We start from the raw sequence: 20,261 nt of genomic DNA on the forward strand, positions 1-20,261 counted from the left end.
TGGTGCGATTCTTTTCGATTTGAAAGCCCAGCACTCGGATCTTCCTGACCTCAGGAATCTCTTGTCCGTTGCCGGTCCGTACCACGATTCGGTTGTTGACCGTGTTGTCCTCGCTCGTCTTTAATTTCCATCTGGGTGGAACCACCAGGAGCTCCGATTTGCTTGGCGAGCAGATAAGCCCCGTTCCTTTCAGCTGGTCTTCGATGGTATCGACTGCTTGCTGTAATGTTGACTCGATATGTCCGTCGCTGCCGCCTGGAACCCATAGCGTTATATCATCGGCGTATATGGTGTGCCGTACGCCCGCTAGCGACTCAAGGCGGCGAGCAACCCCAATCATGACGAGGTTGAAGAGCAACGGCGAGATAACCGAGCCCTGTGGGGTCCCGACGCTGCCGAGCTTCTTCTCCTCGAGGGTTTCGTCACCTGCTTGGATCTTTGTCGTGCGCCCCGTTAGGAAGTCCCTAACGTAGTCGTACGTCCGGGCTCCCATGTTCAGGGCGCAGACTTGTGCTAGAATTGCCGAGTGCTTCAATTTATCGAAGGCACTTTGCAAGTCCAGCCCCAGTATTGCCTTGTTGTCCTTGGTCCTGGTCTCGTCGTCCAGGATCTCCGCCTTTAGTTGGAGCATCGCGTCCTGCGTGCTCAGCTTGTTCCTGAATCCGATCATGGAGTCGGGATACAGGTCATTATCCTCGAGGTATTCCTGTCATCTGTTCATCAGAACATGCTCCAGCACTTTGCCGACGCACGAAGTCAGAGATATGGGACGGAGGTTCTCGACACCCGGCGGCTTTCCTGGCTTTGGTATTAGGATAGTCTTGGCTGTCTTCCAGGTCTGGGGTAGCTTGCCCTCCCTCCAACACTTGTTGAAGAGAGCCGTCAAGCTTGCGATCGCAGCCTCGTTGAGATGCTTGAGTGCCTTGTTCGTAACATTGTCTGGACCGGCTGCGGATCGGCAGTTCAGCTCGTGTACCGCCGTCCGTACCTCCCATATCTCGATGTCTCTGTCCAGGTTCTCGTTCACCATGCCCCAGTAGTCTGGATGCGTTTCCTCTGGGTGTTCCGGTAGATACTTGTCGTTGATTCGTTTGTGCATCTCCTCCTTTCCCAGTTCCCGTAACGCCTTGTTTAAGGTCTTGTTCAGACTGTCTCTCTGGTAAGACTTCGTCTTTGTTTCGTCCAGTAGGTGACGGAGCATGGCCCACGTCTTTCCTACGTGTAATTGGCCGTCGGCTGCGCTGCACATCTCGTTCCACTGCTGTCGGCAGAGCGACCGGCAGTGTTTCTCGATGGCGTGATTTAGCTCGGCCACCTTCTTTCGTAGTCTCCGGTTGGTGCGTTGTTTCTGCCATCTCTTGTGGATGGAGGTCTTTGCCTCCAGCATGTGCGCTAGGTGGCTGTCCATCTTTACGATTTCCACGTCCGTTTCAATTTCCTTGGTTGCTGCTGTGACGTTTTCCATGATCTTGTTAGACCACTCGTTCACATCCTGTATCTCTTCCTCTTCGCTCGGTAATAGGGTTCTGTAGAGGTCCCAGTCTGTGAGCTTGTGGATGCGCTTCTCGTCCGATTTTCCTTTAAGCGGTATCGTCACCTCGATTATTAAGTGGTCGCTGCCTAGGTTGTGACCGGTGTTGATCCAAGATGGGGTTCGACCGCCTTGTGGTATTCTAACGAAGGTAAGGTCTGGCGTGGTGTCTCGGCACGTTGAATTGCCGATCCGCGTGGGGTACGTTGGGTCTGTTATGAGTGTAAGTCCCTCTTCCGTAGCATCGGTTAGAAGACTGTTTCCCTTGGCGTTGTTTGTGATGTAGCCCCATGCTTGGTTGTGTGCGTTGAAGTCCCCACATATGATTAGGTTGTCGTCCCTGCCGGCAGTTCTGCAAGCCTTATGGAGGAGTGCCTTGAATTTCTGCCTGCGGTGGCTCGGGCTGCTGTAGATGTTCATGATGAAGGTGCTCTGTTTCCGCTTCTGTCCGGTGATAACTTCTATCATCGTGTGTTCAATTAGTGATTTCTTTAGTCCTTCCCTTTCCACGTACTTCAGTCCCTTCCTCACCAGGGCGCACACGCCGCGTCCCTTGCCGTTGGCAACTCGGCTGGGTGGGCTGGCGTAGGTCTTGTACCCTGGGAGGTGGGTCTCCTCTACGAGGGTCTCCTGAATCAGAATGATGTCGGGCTTCCTGGTTGAGTGTCGAATGTGCTGTTGTAGGACTGCCTTCTTACTTGCGAAACTGTGGCAGTTCCATTGCCAGACCACGAGACTGTTAGCGTTTACTGTGCTGGTTGTGCTGCGGTCTATGTTGGGTTGCTCATGTTTAACTCTTCTCTGAGTTGTTGTAATGCTGCCGCCATGTTCTGTTGCACGGCCGCTGCTACACACTGTTGTACTGCTGCCGCCACGCTCTGCTGCACTGCTGCCGCCACGCTCTGCTGTACAGCTGCTGCGATGTTCTCTTGCATCGATTCCGTTTGGCTTTGAAGCGCTTGTTCCAGTCTTGCGAACCGTGCTGCTTGTTGAGCCTCGTTCTGTGTCATGCGTGTTGTTATCTTCTCTATACTGTCTTCCATTCTGTCCATTCTGTCGGCGAGCTTGCGTTCCTTGAGGAGCTCGAGAGCTCTCCTCTTTGGCGCTGGCTCTGAGGTTGGTGATGGTTTCCCCGCTGCCTCGCTGTTGTCTGCGGTCGCTGGAGCCGCTTGCAGTATCTGTGGCACTTGCTGTTGTTGGCTAATGCTCTTCTTCATTAATTCTATGGTCTCTGTTAGCTTCCGTTCCAAATTTTCAATGGTTTTGCGCTGTTGCGCGTTCTCCCTGGTTAGCCTCTCCACTGTTTCCTGTAATGCCCTGTATGCTCCGATTTCCACGCCTTGTCCGATCTTCCCGCTGGCCGGGGTGTTCGGTCCTCTCGACGTGCTTGGCTGTGGCTCTGCTTTCCTCTTCCCGTTGTCTTGGGCTATTTGGCTCCAGCTGACTCTGTCTTTCGACTTGGATCGTCCCCTGCTCACGTCCCGGCTAATGCTGCCGCTTGCTAACCTTTCCGATTTACGGCTTAGCGAGCGGGGCGCTCGTTCCTGGCTTTTAGCTCTTCCGTTGTTCCCCAGTGCTGGGAAGCTACTTGGCGCGAGATTTTCCTGTTCTTGCCTACGTCTTGCCTCCTCAGCCTCCTTTCTTGCCCATCTCCTTTTGGTGACCACGTACGGCGTCTTGTACTTGTTCTTGCATGGCTTGCTTCCGGTAGGGTGCATGCCGTTGCATAGCTTACACCTCGGTTTGCAAACCTCCGCGTGTACTTCTTTCGGATTCTTCATTCCGCAGTCGAAACACACTCGTACATTTGGAGTTGGGCATACGTCTCTTCTGTGGCCTACTTCTCCGCAGATTGTGCAGAAATCAAAGTGTTTGCGATACAGACTGCATTTCATTACACCCGATCCGTAGAACACCACGTTCGGTACCTTGTCGCCTTCGAAGGTGACGATGACCGTGGTTGTAGTTCCAATTCGTCTAGCGCCCGTTACTGTTGGATTCTTTTCCGTTATGATCCTTTCCATTATGTCTTCTTGCGTGTGTTGTATTGGTACTCCTCGGATTACTCCTTTCGTCATGCTATCGGGGGCCGTTGCGTATGCCCCTACCTCGTGTGTCTGTCCTCCGATCATGATCTCTTTAATTGTAGAGTACTTGCATTCTCTAGAAGAGTCCGGGGTACTCACAATTACGATGTTTTGCTCGTTGTTGGGCAGAAAGGTGTCTTTCGCCAGTTCTTCTTTGGTGATGCCGGCCGCTGCTGCGATCGCCTCTTCGATGATCGCGATGGGCGTCTTCGCAATGCACAGTCCGCCTCGCGGGCGCACGACCACTTTGTTGTCCTCCTTCGGCAACACGTTGGGCATCCTTGCTGCCATCGTTGCCGCTGCTGCTGCTTTCCTTGCGAATGTCTTCGTGTCCGACCGCGTCTGGGGCGAGGATCCCTGCGCTCGTTCCTCCTTGGGCTTTTTATTGCGGCTGACTACCTTCCAGCCCACCTTTTCCAAGTAATCCTCTGTCGTCACTTCCTCTCCGGTAACCTCCATGCACATCCGGCCCGATTCGTCTACGATCGGGATCGATGACTCCTCGGGCGACGAGGCCGTTTCCATCGCATCAACCATGCTTGCGCTCCTCGGTGGCAGTTGGACGCTGCGGAGCGAGCACGTGCACGTGGCGTTCGGCCACGGCGGGCTCCGGTGCACGCGCAAGTGGCTGCTATGCTCGCTCGTGAGTTCTATTGACAGTTCTATATGTTCATGGCAGGCCTCGCTTCAGAAATTCAAATCGTCGTAAATATTCTTGCAGTCCACTCACCGACTTGAGAATAGGTTTGTTCGACGCCGCTTGCAGCGAGGAATCGGGAGGGGCCCAGTAATCCACTGGATGGCAGATTTGGCTGAAGATTGGGCGAAATTTAACGGGAGCCCACGCACCGCATGTCAACACGACTCGGCCACCTCCTACCAATTGCCTCACAGCATATGGAGGGCGCGCATGGCGTGGCTCCATGGCGACCGGCCCGGCAGTTTCTGCGGAAGGGTGTCACGCAGTTCGTTGAGGGGCTGAGAGTCCAACAGCCAGTACTAGATTGGTTGGATTTTCTAGAGCCGTTAACTTCTCTACACTACAACGACACACTCTTCGGCAGGTGCTAGCCTAGTGTTAAATATTCGAATGTCGTGGTAAGGCACTCTATTCATGCCTGCAACCATGGAGGAAAGAATACTCAGGAGAGGCCCCTAGCATCCCAATGCATTGCGAAAAGTGTGGAGGAAGTGGCGTCATTTTTCTTTAGCCAATGGACAATGTTGCTTACTTGTTTACAACTGCGGTGGCCAAATTAGGGAGAATAGAACGAACAAACTTTTAAGGTGCTTGGTATGTGGCTGCCTTGCTACGCTTGCAAACCAGCGCAGTCACTACGACAAACGTTTTTAGATTAAGCTAGTTTGAAAACTCTGCCGTCGGAGGCGGCCTTAACTTACCCCGGCCGCAGCGGCGCTTACGTCGCGTCGAGATCGGCGGAGCGAGCCGCTGCCGCCGCCGGCGACCTGCCGGGAAATTCCCCTACGCTCAGCGTTGTCGAGAGCCACAGTTCGTTCTTTGCTCACTTTTCTTTGCCTTTCTTCGTTGTGAAGTGAAGTGAAATTTATCTCTGCTGAGACGTAGCGCGCCAAGACCGCAGTGCTGTACGACCACAAACAATGCTCCCGTCGTTTGCGGTGGCCATCCCGCGAGCCTGTTGCTATGAGGACGACAAACGCTACATTGCCAGGCTAAAGAGCTGAAAAATCGTCCTTCTATCTCAAAAACGAAGGCTGTTTTAAATGCAGAGCATTTCTTTAACTCACGATGTCACCCGGCGTTGTCGGCGTTGGCGTGCCTCGGCGTCCGCAACAGCCGTTCCAGGTGCGCCCTCTCCCCCACTCCTCCTCGCCTGCTCTCCTCGCGTGTTCTCTGCGTGCTCGGATCGCGTTCAGCAACAGGTGGGGTGCGCATGCGTCGTAGTTTGGCGCGGGAGCAACAACAGTTATGGCGTGATCGTGACGTAGTCGTGACGTGGTCGTGGCGCGGTCGTGCACCGTGATGGGGCGGTTCTCGGCGTTCGCTCTCACTGTAAATTTCTTTCGAACCATATAAAATCGGATATGTGCGCCCCCCGCAAATGCTCTGCATTTGACCGTGCCCCTCGCGAGGGGGATGTTTTTTTATTGGTGCTGTTACACGTGTGATGAAGAATTTCTAATCAAATCGTGCGTGGACTTCATTTATGACCGTATCACTTGAATGCTAACGTGCACTTAACGCACTGAAAATTATGTTTTTTTCGATTGAAACTTTGGGTGAGGTTTAGAATTGGCAAATTGAAGGCGAAATCAACAGCTTAGAACATGACATCGCACCGAGGAATTAGCGACGAAGCTGTTGTCGCTTCGAAGCGGGAGGGCAGGGCGACGCCATGTTAGTCAAATCAAACCGGAGACACCAAACAATGATGGGATAGAGTGCTAGGGTCAGTCTCAGTGGACTCAAGTCATAGCGGGACTCGGCTTCCCAAATGTGACGTCAGGGCCTCTCCTAACCTTTTCTTTCCTCCATGCCTACAACGATCAGGTAGAGTGCCGTAGATTGCCTAGCTTTACGTTATCTGAAGCGATGTACTGCTGGACGCGGCAATTTTGTCATAAAATGCTGGTGGACGTCGATATAGTGGAGTGCTTATAAAACCGTCGGATGGCACTCTAGACACGGCCTCCACGGAATGTCCCCAGACCGCGCCGTGATTGTCGCCGCCGGGGCCGGGCTGGGTTCCTCCGCCGCTGCAGCTGCGAGGAGGGACCGAATGGCCGCCGCTACAGCCAACGTTGGCTACAGCGGCATCCTCCCCCGGTCCGTCAAACATGGCGCCGCTGGTCGTCTCGCCGTCTCGGCGACTGCCTCGCTCCTGCTCGATGTGGACGGTGTCCAATTCGTCTATGACGAATGCGGCAAGCGCGATGACCAGCTGGCTGTGCTCTCCCTTCGCCGTCCTACGCCCGCCGGATTTCGCAGGTGCTCGAGCTGCCGGCGAAGCATTGCCAGCGTCGCCCTCAATGCGCCGTTGGCGTGCTGCCGCTCGGCGTCCCCCGCCGCGCGCTCCACGGCCGTTGGGGTCTCGGGGAGTTCCCAATATTCCCCGAAGAGAACTCTGTGACGGCCGGGTCAGTTGTGGGGCTCGGGCTCACCTCGGTGTAATCGGGGAAGCCCTAGATCACGGCCAGCGTGGGCGCCGTACCGGCCCGCTGTCGCTCGTCGCCAGGCTCCATGCTCGCCGGTGTGCCGGGGCTCCCGTCGCCACTCTTCGTGGTGCCTACGCACTCGAGTGCTCGAGTGCGAGTCACAAGGTTTCATCGCTTGGGATACCGCAGCCCCAGGGGGGCAAGAAGCACTATCCCTAGATACATATGGATCATGAAGTTACCGAAATTGGACTACGCGTCTGGATGTCACTCAGAGAGAGAGAGAGAGAAAGAGAGAGAGAGAGAAGACCTTTGTTCGGCCGAAGTTACAGGCCGAGCATGTCCACCGCCTGGGCGACCAGTCTGCGCTGTTCTTCTCCTTCAGAGCCAAGCCAGTCGGTCCAGGTGGTGATGGAAAGGGATGGGGAGGGATAGGAGTCGGATAGCTGAGCCACCGGGCAGTAGAATAAGCAATGAGGTAAATCAGCGTAGGCAGTGGGGCAGTTGGGACAAAAGGGGTCAGACCTATATCGATAGAGGAAAAGGCGGGAGGGAGTGATCAGGGCATTCATTTGGATGTGCCGGAGGAGTCGAGCCTCCGTTACGGTGAGTGATGGGTGAGGAGGCGGGTAGAGGCGTTTGTCAAGACGGAGCTGAAGGTAGACCTCCTTGATGGTACGGCGAAGGGAGAGCCTCGCACCGTCCTCCGAGGGCACGGGACAGGGGATCAACGGTGCCCGGTGAAGAGTTTCGCGGGCGAGTTGATGCGCCAACTCATTGCCGTCAATCCCGGAATGTCCAGGGACCCAACGGAGGAAAACGATGGATGGCTGTAGAGCGGAGACCGCTCGTTCGACCTCCTGTTGAAGGAAGAAAAGTAGTGAGCGATTTTGTATCTGTATAATAGGGGCGTGAGAGGCAGAGAAGACTGTGTATTCGGGGACGGGGGGGAGAGAAGCAAAGGACTGAAGGGCATGGGCAATGGCGAGAACCTCAAGAGACATTGCTTCCGGAGGGTGAAGGTACGGGCCGCTAGTGTGGGTTTCTGCTTCAGCAAGGTGAGGGTGGTACAGAATGTAACCGCACGAGCCTCGAGGCGCCACAAAGGAGGCATCTGTGTAAGCGATTCCCTGGGTCGCGAAAAGAGGAGAATGATGCTGCGCGGCCGCATGACGACGACCTGCATGAAGGTCAGGGGACATGTTTGACGGGAGAGGGAGAATACGAAGGTTGGGCGCCGAAATTGCGTCGGGAGGGGTAATGGGGGAGACGGGAATCGGAGATATACCCGCCTGAACCAGTAACCATTGACCTTGACGGGTAAGGGAGAGCCGAGAAATCTGGGAATCTCGATGGAGATTGAGGAGAGAGCGAAGGGAATGAAAGAGGCCCGTGGCAAAAAGCTTATCTGTAGAAGTGGTGATACGGACGTTCAGTGCTGCTTTGTAGAGTCCCACCAAGGCGGTCTCAATGGTATTGAGTTGAGAGTTGGTGAAGGAGATGTAAGGGATAAAGTATAAGAACTTGTTGAGCGCGAGCGCGTGAGCAACCCTGCAGGCATTAGCTTCGTGGAGACCCGCCCGTCGAGTGACCACACGACGTAGAAGGTGGGTTACCGTGTGGCAGGTCGCGACGGCGCTGTGTAGGGCTTGTATGTTCTCGGCTGCATGCAAAGGAAAACCAAGAATCTTGCAGTTGGTGACGACAGGAATGAGAGAACCAGAAATATGGAGAGAGATGAGGGAATTGTGGGCGCGCTGGTAAGAGGAACGGTTGAGAAGGAGAAGCTCGGACTTTTCCGGAGCAGGGGAAAGACCAACAGCGGTGAGAAAAGAGTCGATGAGATCCAAGCCACGTTGCAGGGTGCTCTGCACATGGCCCGGAGAGCCAGATGAACACCAAAGGGTGATGTCGTCGGCGTAAAAAATGTGATGAAGATCAGGGATTTCAGATAGTTGGGAAGCCAGAGGAGTCATAGCAATATTGAAAAGGGTGGAGGAAAGAACAGCACCCTGAGGAGTGCCTCGAGTGATGTGGTGGGGGTCGGACAGATGAGAGTCGACTTGAAAGCGAGCCACTCGGTGAGAGAGGAAGGAGCGGAGATAGGAGTACATGCGGGAGCCGCAGGACATTGCGGCAAGCTGTGCCAGGATATGGTCATGGCACACACCGTCAAAGGCTTTACAGACATCGACGGTCACCAGAGCGTGGATTTGTATGGGGGTGGAAGAGAGAAAGGTGTGCTGGAGAAGCAAAAACATATCCTGAGCACCGACACGGCGACGGAATCCGATGAGAGAATGAGGGAAGAAGTCGCTCTTTTCGAGAAATTCTGAGAGGCGAGTAAGAGCCATACGCTCAAGGGTATTACCAACGCATGACGTTAAGGATATAGGCCGAAGGTTAGCGATGGAAGGATGTTTTCAAGGTTTGGGAATCATATGGTAATAAGGGAAGACGTCCAGGAGTTAGGTAGGCTGCCACTGTCCCAAGCTTGATTAAAAATATGGAGGAGGAACTCTTTCGCATTGTCGGGGAGGTTGCGGAGAGCCGTGTATGTGATGGCGTCTTCTCCAGGAGCAGAACGCTTAGCATTTCCAACCAGGGCCGCCTCGAGCACCCGGAGAGTGAAAGGGCGGTCCAGATCAGAATTAGGTTCACCTGAGTAGTCCATATAGCTAGGAGTAAGAGGGGGCGGGAGATAAAGAGAGGCTAGTTGGTTGAAGAGGTCGGAGGCTGTTCCTTGAGCAAGAGCTTTAGCTAAAGTGGGAGCAAGCGTGGGCTTAGTGCCTAGGAGAGATTTAAAAAGAGACCATGTCGATCGTGAGTGCAAAGCAGAGTCAAGATTGTCGCAGAGAGCACTCCATCGAGAATGTTCGAGGGAAGCGCAGTGGGCAACAATCTCGTCTCGTAGAGCAGCGATTCTGGAAGCGAGCTGAGTATTTTGGGGTTGGGAGCGGAAGGAGCGCTGCAGTCGTTTACGCCGGCGCCATAAACGGAGAACGTAAGGGTCAGGGTCTTGGATTGGATGACGGATGCGAGCACGACGACTGCTGCTCGAAAGCGCAGCGGCAATGCCCGACGTCCAGTTCTCATACGACTCAAAAGAGTGGGAGGCCAGAGCCGTGCGGAAGGCGTCCCAGTCAATGTGAGTGACGAGGCGACGTCGCGGGATGTGGGAAACGGATATGGAAAGATGAATCAGCAAATGGTCGCTGAGGAGGTTTTCCGCTGTGACCCGCCACTGAACTGAAAGGGGGCCCCGAGAGAAAGTAAGGTCGGGTGTCGTGGGCTGCTGTGAGGTAGTGCCGGCACTGGTAGGGGAGCCCGGAGTATTAAGAAGGGTGAGGTGGCGTTTCTGTACAAGACAGTGGAGAAGGCGGCCAGGTTTGAGGGTCTGCGGGTAACCCCAAAGAGTGTGAGGTGCATCGAAGTCACCCCCAAGGATTAGATTGGTGGTGGACGGAAGTGAGTGAAGGAACTTGCCTAGCGCACTGAATAAAGAGGAAGTTACAGACGGTTTGTAGAAAGAGAGAAGGGCCAGTGAGATTTTAGAAGAAGGATCATAATAGACCACGCCGACTAAATATTTAAAAAGGGTACAGGGTATGTCCAGTGGTTCCACGAGCATGTCGCCACGCACATAAATGGATGCTAGCGGCGTGCTTGTAGCGGCATGATGGGCGCGGTAACCTGGGATGGCACTAGTGGCACGGGCCTCTTGTATCAAAAGAAAATGAGGGAGAAAATGGCGGTTAAGGAGGTACTGATGGAGAGGCGTCTTATTATTGCGTAAGTTGTGGCAGTTCCACTGCACCACCTCCAAACCCTCAGCACTGGACATCTAGGTAGCAGTGGATGTAGAAGGACGGTCCTTTTTCTTAGCCGGGGGGAGTGATCCTTGTAAAGAAATAGCAATGGAACCAAAGGACTTAAGTTGCTCAAATTGGGCATTCAGCGCGCTAAGAACTTTGAGGATGGAGGTTTCGAGCTGAACCAATCGAGTGTGCTGGGCGGTGGACGTGCTTTCGACAAAGTCTGCCAAAGGCATGAGTTGGGTTGCAGAGGGAGCTGTGGTGAACGTGGCAAGTTGCTGATTGAGCTGCGCAAGTTGGGAGGTAAGACAGGTGGTGGTTGCTTGGAGTGTTTCGGTGAGAGACTGAATCTGCTGTTGCAATTCCTGGGAAATGCGCTGCTGCTCACGCAGCTGGCGTTCGAGCATCGCGAGTCGGAGTTCGAAAGAGTGACGGTTCTCCTCATTCAAGGACGTTGAGGGTGTAGCGTTGAAGGAAGCGGGCGGTGGCACCGACGGTCCTTTCAGTTTAGCAGCGTACGAGCCCGGTTGGGATGTGACCGGTGAGTCAGATGCAGGTTTAGAGGACGGAAGGCAAGGGGTGTCCTGCGTGACCCGGCGCAAAGCTATGCGGCGTTCAAACGCAGCTTTAGCACATGCGCGTTGCTTTTCGAGGAGGAAGGGGCAGGTAGGGTCAAGAGAGGGGTGAGTGTTCACCTTAGTGTTCACCTTGCAATGAATGCACCAGGGCTGAGAGCATACGTGGGTGCTAGGGTCAGGTGGTAGAGGGGCATCACAATGGCGGCACTTGGCCGGAGCACAATGCTGCGGGCACTGGTGAGCCCGGTGTCCCAGAGCGAGACAGCGGGTGCATGCGAGAGGTTTAGGCTTGTGGGGGCGACACCGAAAAGCAACACGTTTGAAATATACGAAGCGGGGGATTACGGTTCCAGCAGAAGTAATGAGAACTGATTGGGTGCTACCCATCATGCGTGCAAAAAGAATATCGGTGGTATACGACTCTAGTTCCTGCATAATCTGAGGAGGAGTGAAATGGCCGCCGACGTTATGGATGACACCAAGGCAGGAGATGGGAGGGCTGCGAGCATAAGGTTTGATGCTGATGGTCTTACCATGAAGCCGAACGTGAAAGAGAGAGAGTAGGAGGTGAGTGGTAAGGGGGGAGTGAGTTTTCAGAAACACAACTCTCTGAGTGGGCTTCGCCTGGAGGGTGATTTCTTCACTTGTCTGGGAGGAAAGTTGTGCAGCGGAGGCAATAGCGTACAGAGGTAGCTTGGGAGTAAGGGTGCCTGGAGGAAGTTGGATGCCGACAGTGATCAGTTCGGTGCGGGATCGGGCGGTGGAAGCGGGTTTACGGGCGGAGCCAACAGTGGTCCAGGCGTTTTACGAAGATTGCGTTGTAGCGTCATCTCCTGGCGGTTGAGTGAGATCCATTTCGGCCGACGCGTCTTCAGTCGCAGGTATGGCGGGCTTAATGGAATGTTCTTGTCTATCATAGGAGTAGGCAGCACTACGTAAGGACTGGGTAACGGAACACACGGTAGAAGGTGTAGCTATGAAAGGTCCAGTACCGGCGACAGCGTCCAGCGGCGACGCGGTTGGTGGAAGAGGAGGGCTCTTGACTTGTTCCGCGGCCAAGGTCATCGTCGGAGACGCTATGGCGGCGCAATCTGCGGTGAGGAACGCAGACGCCCGCAACGGGGCCGTCGGCCCTGCGCTGTCGGCGCCACTCACAGCGTTCGGAGCGGGCATCGCGGCGTTTGCAGAGACGACTTCAAGATTTTGGCTTGCGGGGTCGGCCATAGCACTGAGTGTGATGGTAGAAGGTGCAGCAGCATCGGAGGCGGGAGGTTGGAAGAACGGCGAACCATCGGTGGTGATCGGCTGTAGGGGCCTGGTGCTGTCTTGCATTCCCGGAGTGCCAGGGCGACGCTGTAGTCTTAGCGAGGCGACGTGGTGCTTCGGACTTTTGAATGGGCCTGGGAGGCCACCACGTCGTCGGACCGGGACCCCGATGGTGGCTGGATGATCCTGAAGGCTTCGTGAAACGAAGGGAAATAACTGCGCGGGCGGGCAAGGCCCTCAGCAAAAGCAGGGGCAAAGAAAAACGGAGCACGATATGCGGCTATGAAACCTGGACTGCGCCACCTAGCGGCGTCCACTCAAAAAGAAAAACAAAACAAAATGTCCGAACTCAATGTACCAATTAATATATTTTATCTCGGATATCCAAGAAAACATTTCAGTACTCCTGCCGTTTTTTACCGATATTTATTTAGTATCATCCGGATTAATGTGTTCACCAACCCTTGAATACCTATTAGGCCCATAATATTTTGAACTCTTAGGTTTCATACTTATTTATAATAGAGGAAAATCTGGCGCAACTGTCTAGGGGAACCGCACTTCAGCGAGCGTTCCGTCATGTACCGGCATGGAGGAAAGAAAAGGTTAGAAGAGGCCCTGACGTCACATTTCTGAAGCCGAGTCCCGCCATGACTTGAGCCCACGGAGCCCAGCACTCTATCCCATCATCCTTTGCTGTCTCCGGTTTTATTTGACTAACATGGCGTCGCCCTGCCCTCCCGCTTCGAAGCGAAAACAGCTTCGTCGCTAATTCCTCGGTGCGATATCATGTTCTAAGCTGTTGATTTCGCCTTCAATTTGCCCATTCTAACCCACACCCAAAGTTTCAATCGAAAAACGGCCTTCGTTTTTGAGATAGAAGGACGATTTTTTCAGCTCTAAGCCTGGCAAAGTAGCGTTTGTCGTCGTCATAGCAACAGGCTCGCGGGATGGCGAACGCCATGGCGAACGCAGACGACGGGAGCATTGTTTGGGGTCGTGCAGCACTGCGGTCTTTGCGCGCTACGTCTCAGCAGCGATAAATTTCACTTCACTTCACAACGGAGAAGCGCAAAGTGAGCAAAGAACTCTCGCCAACGCTGAGCGAAGGGGATTTTCCCGGCAGGTCGCCGGCGGCGGCAGCGGCTCGCTCCGGCGATCTCGACGCGACGTAAGCGCCGTGCGGCCGGGGTACGAGTTAAAGGGACACTGAAGTGAATTTGTCAAGCTCCCGTTTTTGCTTGCACTGTGTAGACTGGCTCAAATTAACACACTATTCATCGTTTATCCGGTTGACAAATCGGTAATTATTTTACAAAGCGCGAAAGAAGAAAAACTACTATGCGCGGTTTGCGGCGGCCGCACCAACTAAAGGCTGTGACGTCAGGAGGGGGGGGCACCGTGATTGGACGATGCCCAAAGTTAGCAATCAAAAGTTTCGGTTTCGGTTCTGTAAAACAACATGCTTGACATCTGATGGCGTTGTTGGATGGGCATTCTCGATTTCTCAATTATCGCCGTACCGCGCTTCTGCCATGTTGTCGGCTGTCAAATGTCTAAGATAAACCTCCCAGGGCGGCTTGGAACCGTATTAATCACTGGACGAGGTCTACGCAGTGGATGAACGCCCTCCGTGTCACCGCAGACTCTCAAATGCCATGCGCTTTTCCCGCATATTCGAAGCTTGCCTCACTCATGTCTGTTCGTAAAAAGCTAGTTCGCACCAGGCCCAGGGTGTGCTGATTCAGGCCTGGGCCCACTGCCCGCAAGCAGTCGGTGCTTGTGGCAACAGCACGCCAACGAGAACTCGCTAGCGCGTCATTGTCAGTGTGCGCGCGTTCTGCAATCTCGCTCGTGGATCAGTGAACGTTACGGCCCAAAAATGGTGAACTCAGTTCAAAAAACATCGGCCGCATACGAAAAAATCAACTTACAAAAAAAAATACATGTACCCTCGGGGATTCGAATTTGCGACTTTCAAAACAAATTCCAGCGCCTCAGACCTCTAGGCCACGAGCCGGCGCTGGACGGTTTGGATATATAAGGTTTATAATGTATGACCAGTTTACACTTTTATTTATTTTAAGCATTTTAAGTACTTTATGTGACTATTTGTTGTATATCACTCCTGCAGTAAGTGTCCCCCAAACTTCCACAATATCTCACGTCTAGCAATTGCATTTCTTTGACGGAAAAGCGTTCGCAGATGTGCGATCGCGCTGCTGACCGCTGTGCTTGTTTACCCAGCGCAAAAAGTGCTTCCTCCTCCCTAGTTTTGCGCTGTACGGTAAAAGTTTCAGGTGATTTTATTTTCTTAGTACCTATATTGACTTCGCTGACTCTTCTCCCGCCTTCAATTGGCATTAGATTTTCCTACTAGCGTAAAGTCAGCGAAGCGTCGCATGTGCACTTGTGCAGCGCTTGTGATGATGATGATAGTTGGGTTTTATTGGCGCAAGGCCGACTATGGGCAAAGAGCGCCAAAGAAGAAGTTACTGAATTATGATGAGACCGTACATACTAAAACATGTGACTAAAAGTAAAGGGGATGCAAAACAAAAGACAACGGAGATGGCTGGTGTATAGGACCAGGGTGATTACACATGATATGACAAGAGCTGCAGAAAGTTTACCTCAGCTAAAAACTTAAAAACACGTTGACTAGAAAACATTGGTTCGTCGGCTAAAAAGTATGATGGGTGCAAAGGAATGTGTTGTCTGTATAATTCAGGGAAATGTTTGTGTCGTGTTGTGTCAAGTGCCTTGCATGTGATTAGTATGTGGACTACGGATAGGCCCTTTCCACACCTGCTACACGTGGGTCCCGAAGTACCAGTGAGCAGGTGGGAGTGCGTCGCATGTGTGTGGCCCATCCGCAGCCTAGCCAGGGCGACTTCAGTGTATCTGTTGTGTGAGTCAGTTATGTAGCGTCCAAGTTGTGGTTTTATTATGTGTAGTTTGTTGTCTGTTTGTTGACTCCAGTGTAATTGCCATGTGTTACGAAGCTGTCGTCTGATGTGTGTCTTTAGGTCGGTGTAAGGTACTGTTGTAACGTCAACTGTAGTCATGATGAGAGCAGCATCACCAGCCATTTGGTCGGCGGCCTCATTGCCAGGGATTCCACAATGCCCTGGTACCCAGCATATAGTTATTTCAAGATTTGAGGCATATGCAGACATTAGTACCTTGAAAAGAGCATTTATGACATAGTTTTTAGATGACCTTCCTAATGACAGTGCCTGTACAACGCTTCGAGAGTCTGTGTACACAATGGACTTGAGAATTTTATGTTTGATGATGTGGTTTGTAACGAGTAAAATGCCATATGCTTCTGCCGTGTAAATACTGTTATGAAAATTCATTGTTTTGCTTACTCTAAAATTTGGACCGTGCGCTGCACAAGATACCGTAGAACCAGTTTTCGACGCGTCGCTATAGAATTCTGCGCACCTGTACTTGTCCTGCAGGAACAGGAAGTGCTGCAGAATTGCATTCTTGGGTACCCTATTTTTTTTCTACAAGAGTGAATGACAGGTCGCATGATACAGGACGAAGATGCCATGGTGCGATGAAATTTTGAATGGGTGTCTTGTGCGTGTCTGAAAGAGGGACCGTGAGTGCAGAAGCCTCCTCCCTAACTCTGAGAGAGAAAGGTAAGGAAACGGATGGCCTGTTTAAAAAGAGTTGCAAGTTTGATGTATTGTTCATGATGGGATTAAAAGGATGGTTGGTAAGGGACACAATCTTAGATGCATACAGCAGGTCAACATACTCCCGCTGATGCCCTAGACACCACTTGTCGCACTCGACATAAAGGCTTTCGACAGGGCTAGTGCGGAAAGCGCCGCATGAGAGGCGAAGGCCAAGATGCAGCACTGGGTCGAGCATTCTAAGTGCGGTCTTTGTCGCCGACCCATACACGACACTGCCGTAGTCGAGCCGGGACCCCACCAACGCTGTGTACAGGCACAGCAGGAGTTGTTTGTCGGCCCCATAAGATTGATGTGAGAGAACCTGAAGAATATTCATTGCCTTTAGGCATTTACATTTGAGCTGTTTGACATGAGGAATGAATGTAAGTTTTTCATCGAATAAAATGCCTAAAAACTTGTGCTCCTTGTTCACAGGAATTGGCACATTCGCAAGAGTGATGTCTGGGTCCGGGTGGACCCCACGTTTCCTGGAGAATACAACACAAGAGCTCTTTCCGGGATTAATTTTAAAACCATTCTTGTCTGCCCAGCCGGCAAGCTTCGTGACGCCGAGCTGGACTTGACGTTCGCAGATGGACATATTACATGATTTAAAAGATATCTGCACATCATCTACATACATGGAGTAAGAAATTGTAGGCGGCAATGCCTTCCCAAGGGAGTTCATTTTTACTATGAAGAGGGTGCAGTTTAGAACTCCGCCTTGCGGCACGCCATTTTCTTGCACGTGTACCTTTGACAGTGCAGAACCAACTCTGACGCGAAAGGTTCCCTCCGACAAATAGCTAGCAAGGGTGTTAAACATATTACCAGAAACACCGAATGACTTCAGGTCAGTAAGGATCCCATAACGCCAAGCGGTGTCATAGGCCTTTTCTAGGTCGAAAAACACAGTTAAACAGAACTGTTTATGCACGAAGGCATCCTTAATATACGACTCTAGTGCCACAAGTTGATCATTCGTGGATCGCCCCGCCCTGAAGCCTGCCTGGCAGCTCTCGAGAAGGCCGTTATACTCCAAAAAGTACACGAGCCTCCGGTTTACCATCTTCTCGAGAAGCTTGCACAGGCAGCTGGTCAGGGCAATGGGTCGATAGCTAGCGGGAGAAGAAGGGTCCTTCCCTTCTTTCAAGAATGCGACAACTATGGCATCCCTCCAAGACTTTGGAATGTGCCCCGAAAGCCATATCTTGTTGAAAAGGTGAAGAAGTGTTACAAGAGTGTCTGTGTGTAAGTTCTGTATCATTGTATATGTAATGTTGTCTGGGCCTGGAGCTGAGGGTTTACACGTGCTCAGAGCAGCCCTCAGCTCATGTAGTGAAAACAGGGAGTTGTACGAAGTCTGTGATTTGTTGTTGTCGTGTAGGGACTTCTTTTCACAAGAGGCTTTATGTTTCAGGAAAGTGTTCGTGTAGTGTGCTGAACTGGACACGTGTTGAAAGTGTTGTGCGAGTGGGTCAGCCTGGTCTTCCAGAGTGTCCCCTGTTGTACTGACCAGGGGCAGGCTGTGTGTCTGTTGTCCTTTTAGTTTGCGTATACGTGTCCATACTTTCCGTGTGTCTGTGTAGGAGTTTATTGATGTTATGAATGTACGCCAACTCTCTCGTTTTGCCTCACGGCGCACACGTTTTCCTAATGCCTTGGCCCGTTTGAACAAGAGGAGGTTTCCCGACGTGGGGTACCGACGAAGGATACCCCACGCCTTGTTCTGGGCCTCTCGCGCCCGCCTACAGTCCTCATTCCACCACGGCCTCCGCTGGTTGCGCGGGGCACCAGAGACGTGGGGAATGGACTTTTCGGCGGCGTCGAGGATGTGCGCCGTGAGGAGGTGATTAGCTTCTTCAACGTGTAGGTGTCCTATGGATGTGTGGTGTAGTTTGGATGTCTCTGTAAATGTATTCCAGTTAGCTCGTGCTTCATTGAACCTATTATGGGAAGATGAACTGCTTGGGCCTTTATCTATATATGTAAGTGAGGTGGGGAAGTGGTCACTGCCATATGGGTCAGTTCCCACACCCCACTCGAGAAGAGGAAAGAGAACTGCGGAGCCAATCGCCAAGTCAAGACATGAGTATGTGTTGTGTCCTATGTTATGGTATTAGGCTGTTTACTGTTGAAAAGGCATGCTCCTGAAGATGTAAGGAATTTCTCTATGAGGCGACCTCGGGCATCCGTGCGAGAAGAGCCCCAAAGAGTGTTGTGAGCATTAAGGTCGCCTGTCAGGATGTATGGTTCGGGCAGCTGGTCAACCAGCGCCTCGAAGTCAGAGCTTAAAAGTGAAACATCAGGAGGAATGTATATGGAGCATACCGTTATCAACCTACTAAATATTATCGTTCGAATTGCCACAGCCTCCAGGATAGTGTTCAAGGTGACAGGGTGGCATGCTAAGGATTTGCGGGCGATTATGGCCACACCGCCAGAAGAGTGTGTGCAGCCAACCCTGTCCTTTCTGTATACCAGGTAACTATTCAAGAAATTTGTGTTCTTGGAATTCAGGTGTGTTTCCTGAACACACATTACACTTGGCTGATTAGCATGCAGAATCTCATAGACGTCGTCAAGATTATTTAGAAGGCCTCTGCAGTTCCATTGAACGATATTTTCTCTTCCCATTATTATTTATTAGAGCTACTGGAGTGTGACTATTTATGTAGGGTCTTTCGGGGCTTGGACTCTTGGACGGGGTTTCTTTACCTCCTCTGGAGGTTTACATGGGGGGACCCGTTCCTTCCGCTGCGAAGCAGACAGGAAGGGTCCCACATCCAAGTCATCATCTGATTTGGAAGGGGTACCCGGCGTACCGGACCCCCCGGACCTGGCACCCTTTGCGGTGCCCTTCGTTTTGGCCGCGACCGCCGAGGGCGTCAGGAGCGCCCCGGGTGGCACAGGCGGTGCGGCGGAGGTGGGAACTGCTGCGGTTTCCTCCAGCTCCATCTCCTCCGGGCCCTCGCATGTGCTTCGGGCCGGTGGAGAGGAGGAAACAGAGGGTGCAGCAGCATCCCCAACGGACGTGGATGCCACCACAGCCGCTGCTGACTTAGCAGGCGGTGCGGTGGCGGGTTGGGCTGCCAGAGGCAACCCAGGGGGGGGCGGGGGCGGGACCAAGTCCGACTCGCGGTACTGGGTCCCCGCCGAAACAAGACGCCGCTCCGCCCCCCGGCGAGCTGCGTCGGCGTAACTCCCCAGGGGGAAAGAGGCGAACCTCTTCCGCGCCTCTGGGAAGGTGATGCTCTCTGTTACCTTGACATTAATTATCTGTTTCTCCTGCTTAAACTTTTCACATTTTCGCGAGTACGCTGCATGGAATCCCTGGCAGATGGCACAGTTGAAGGTTTCGGATTCACAATTTTCTGAGGGATGATCATGCTGACCGCACTTAGCGCAGGTAAGTCGGCCACGGCAAGAGTTTGTGCCATGCCCGAACCGTTGGCACTTGAAACAGCGCCGTGGGTTCGGGATGTACGGGCGGACATTGCAATGTATATACCCGGCATTTATAGATTCTGGAAGGATGGATCTATCGAAGGTCAGGATAATGTGTTTAGTGGCTATTTGTTTGTCATCGCGGCGTATGAATATGCGCTTTACAGCCGTGACGCCCTGATCCCTTAAGCCTTCCAAAAGGTCGGCATCGGTTTCAGAAATGAGATCTGCCTCAGAGATCACACCCTGAGAGCTGTTGAGGCTGCGGTGGGGTGTGACCTTGATCTCCAGATCTGCCATGCGGGTTTGTTTCAGAAGGATTGCGGACTGCTGCTGAGTTTTTACTTCAACTAGTACTTCGCCTGTTCGTAGTTTTTTTGCCTCGAAAGATTTGCCAATGATTCCTTCAAGGAACTTGGAGACAAGGAATACAGACTGGGAGGAGACGGGCTTCGATTTATCTACTGATTCAAGGACCAAAAACCGGGGATAGTTGTCAGGTTTCGGAGTGTTGATGGTTGGTAGGGATGGAAAAAAAACTTCGGTGCGGCCCCTTTTCGGGGGCCGATCACGTTTGGGGGGGGGGGGGGGTTTGAATTATCCATATGGCATAGAAAAAAGCAGGGAGACGGGGGTACTTTCTCCTTTGACCTTACCCTGGTAGTCAAAGAGGTCCCGGAACTCCCTGCCTGGTAGACAGGCAGGGAGCC

At 52.7% G+C, this 20,261-nt stretch overlaps 1 protein-coding gene across 1 annotated transcript; it reads right to left on the reverse strand.

Moving 5' to 3' along the window:
• Nucleotides 1-709: 709 nt before the first annotated feature.
• Nucleotides 710-4,155, reverse strand: LOC144148294 (uncharacterized). The gene is made up of 2 exons (XM_077679850.1): nucleotides 3,640-4,155; nucleotides 710-2,161 (listed from the first exon to the last, which is right to left on the reverse strand). Exons 1-2 carry the CDS (start codon nucleotides 4,153-4,155, stop codon nucleotides 710-712), a joined length of 1,968 nt encoding a protein of 655 aa, XP_077535976.1.
• Nucleotides 4,156-20,261: the final 16,106 nt, after the last annotated feature.

The sequence above is a fragment of the Haemaphysalis longicornis genome, unplaced genomic scaffold (genome assembly GCF_048455015.1).
Source record: "Haemaphysalis longicornis isolate Haplotype H1 unplaced genomic scaffold, Haemaphysalis longicornis Haplotype H1 scaffold_8, whole genome shotgun sequence".
Taxonomy (NCBI): domain Eukaryota; kingdom Metazoa; phylum Arthropoda; class Arachnida; order Ixodida; family Ixodidae; genus Haemaphysalis; species Haemaphysalis longicornis.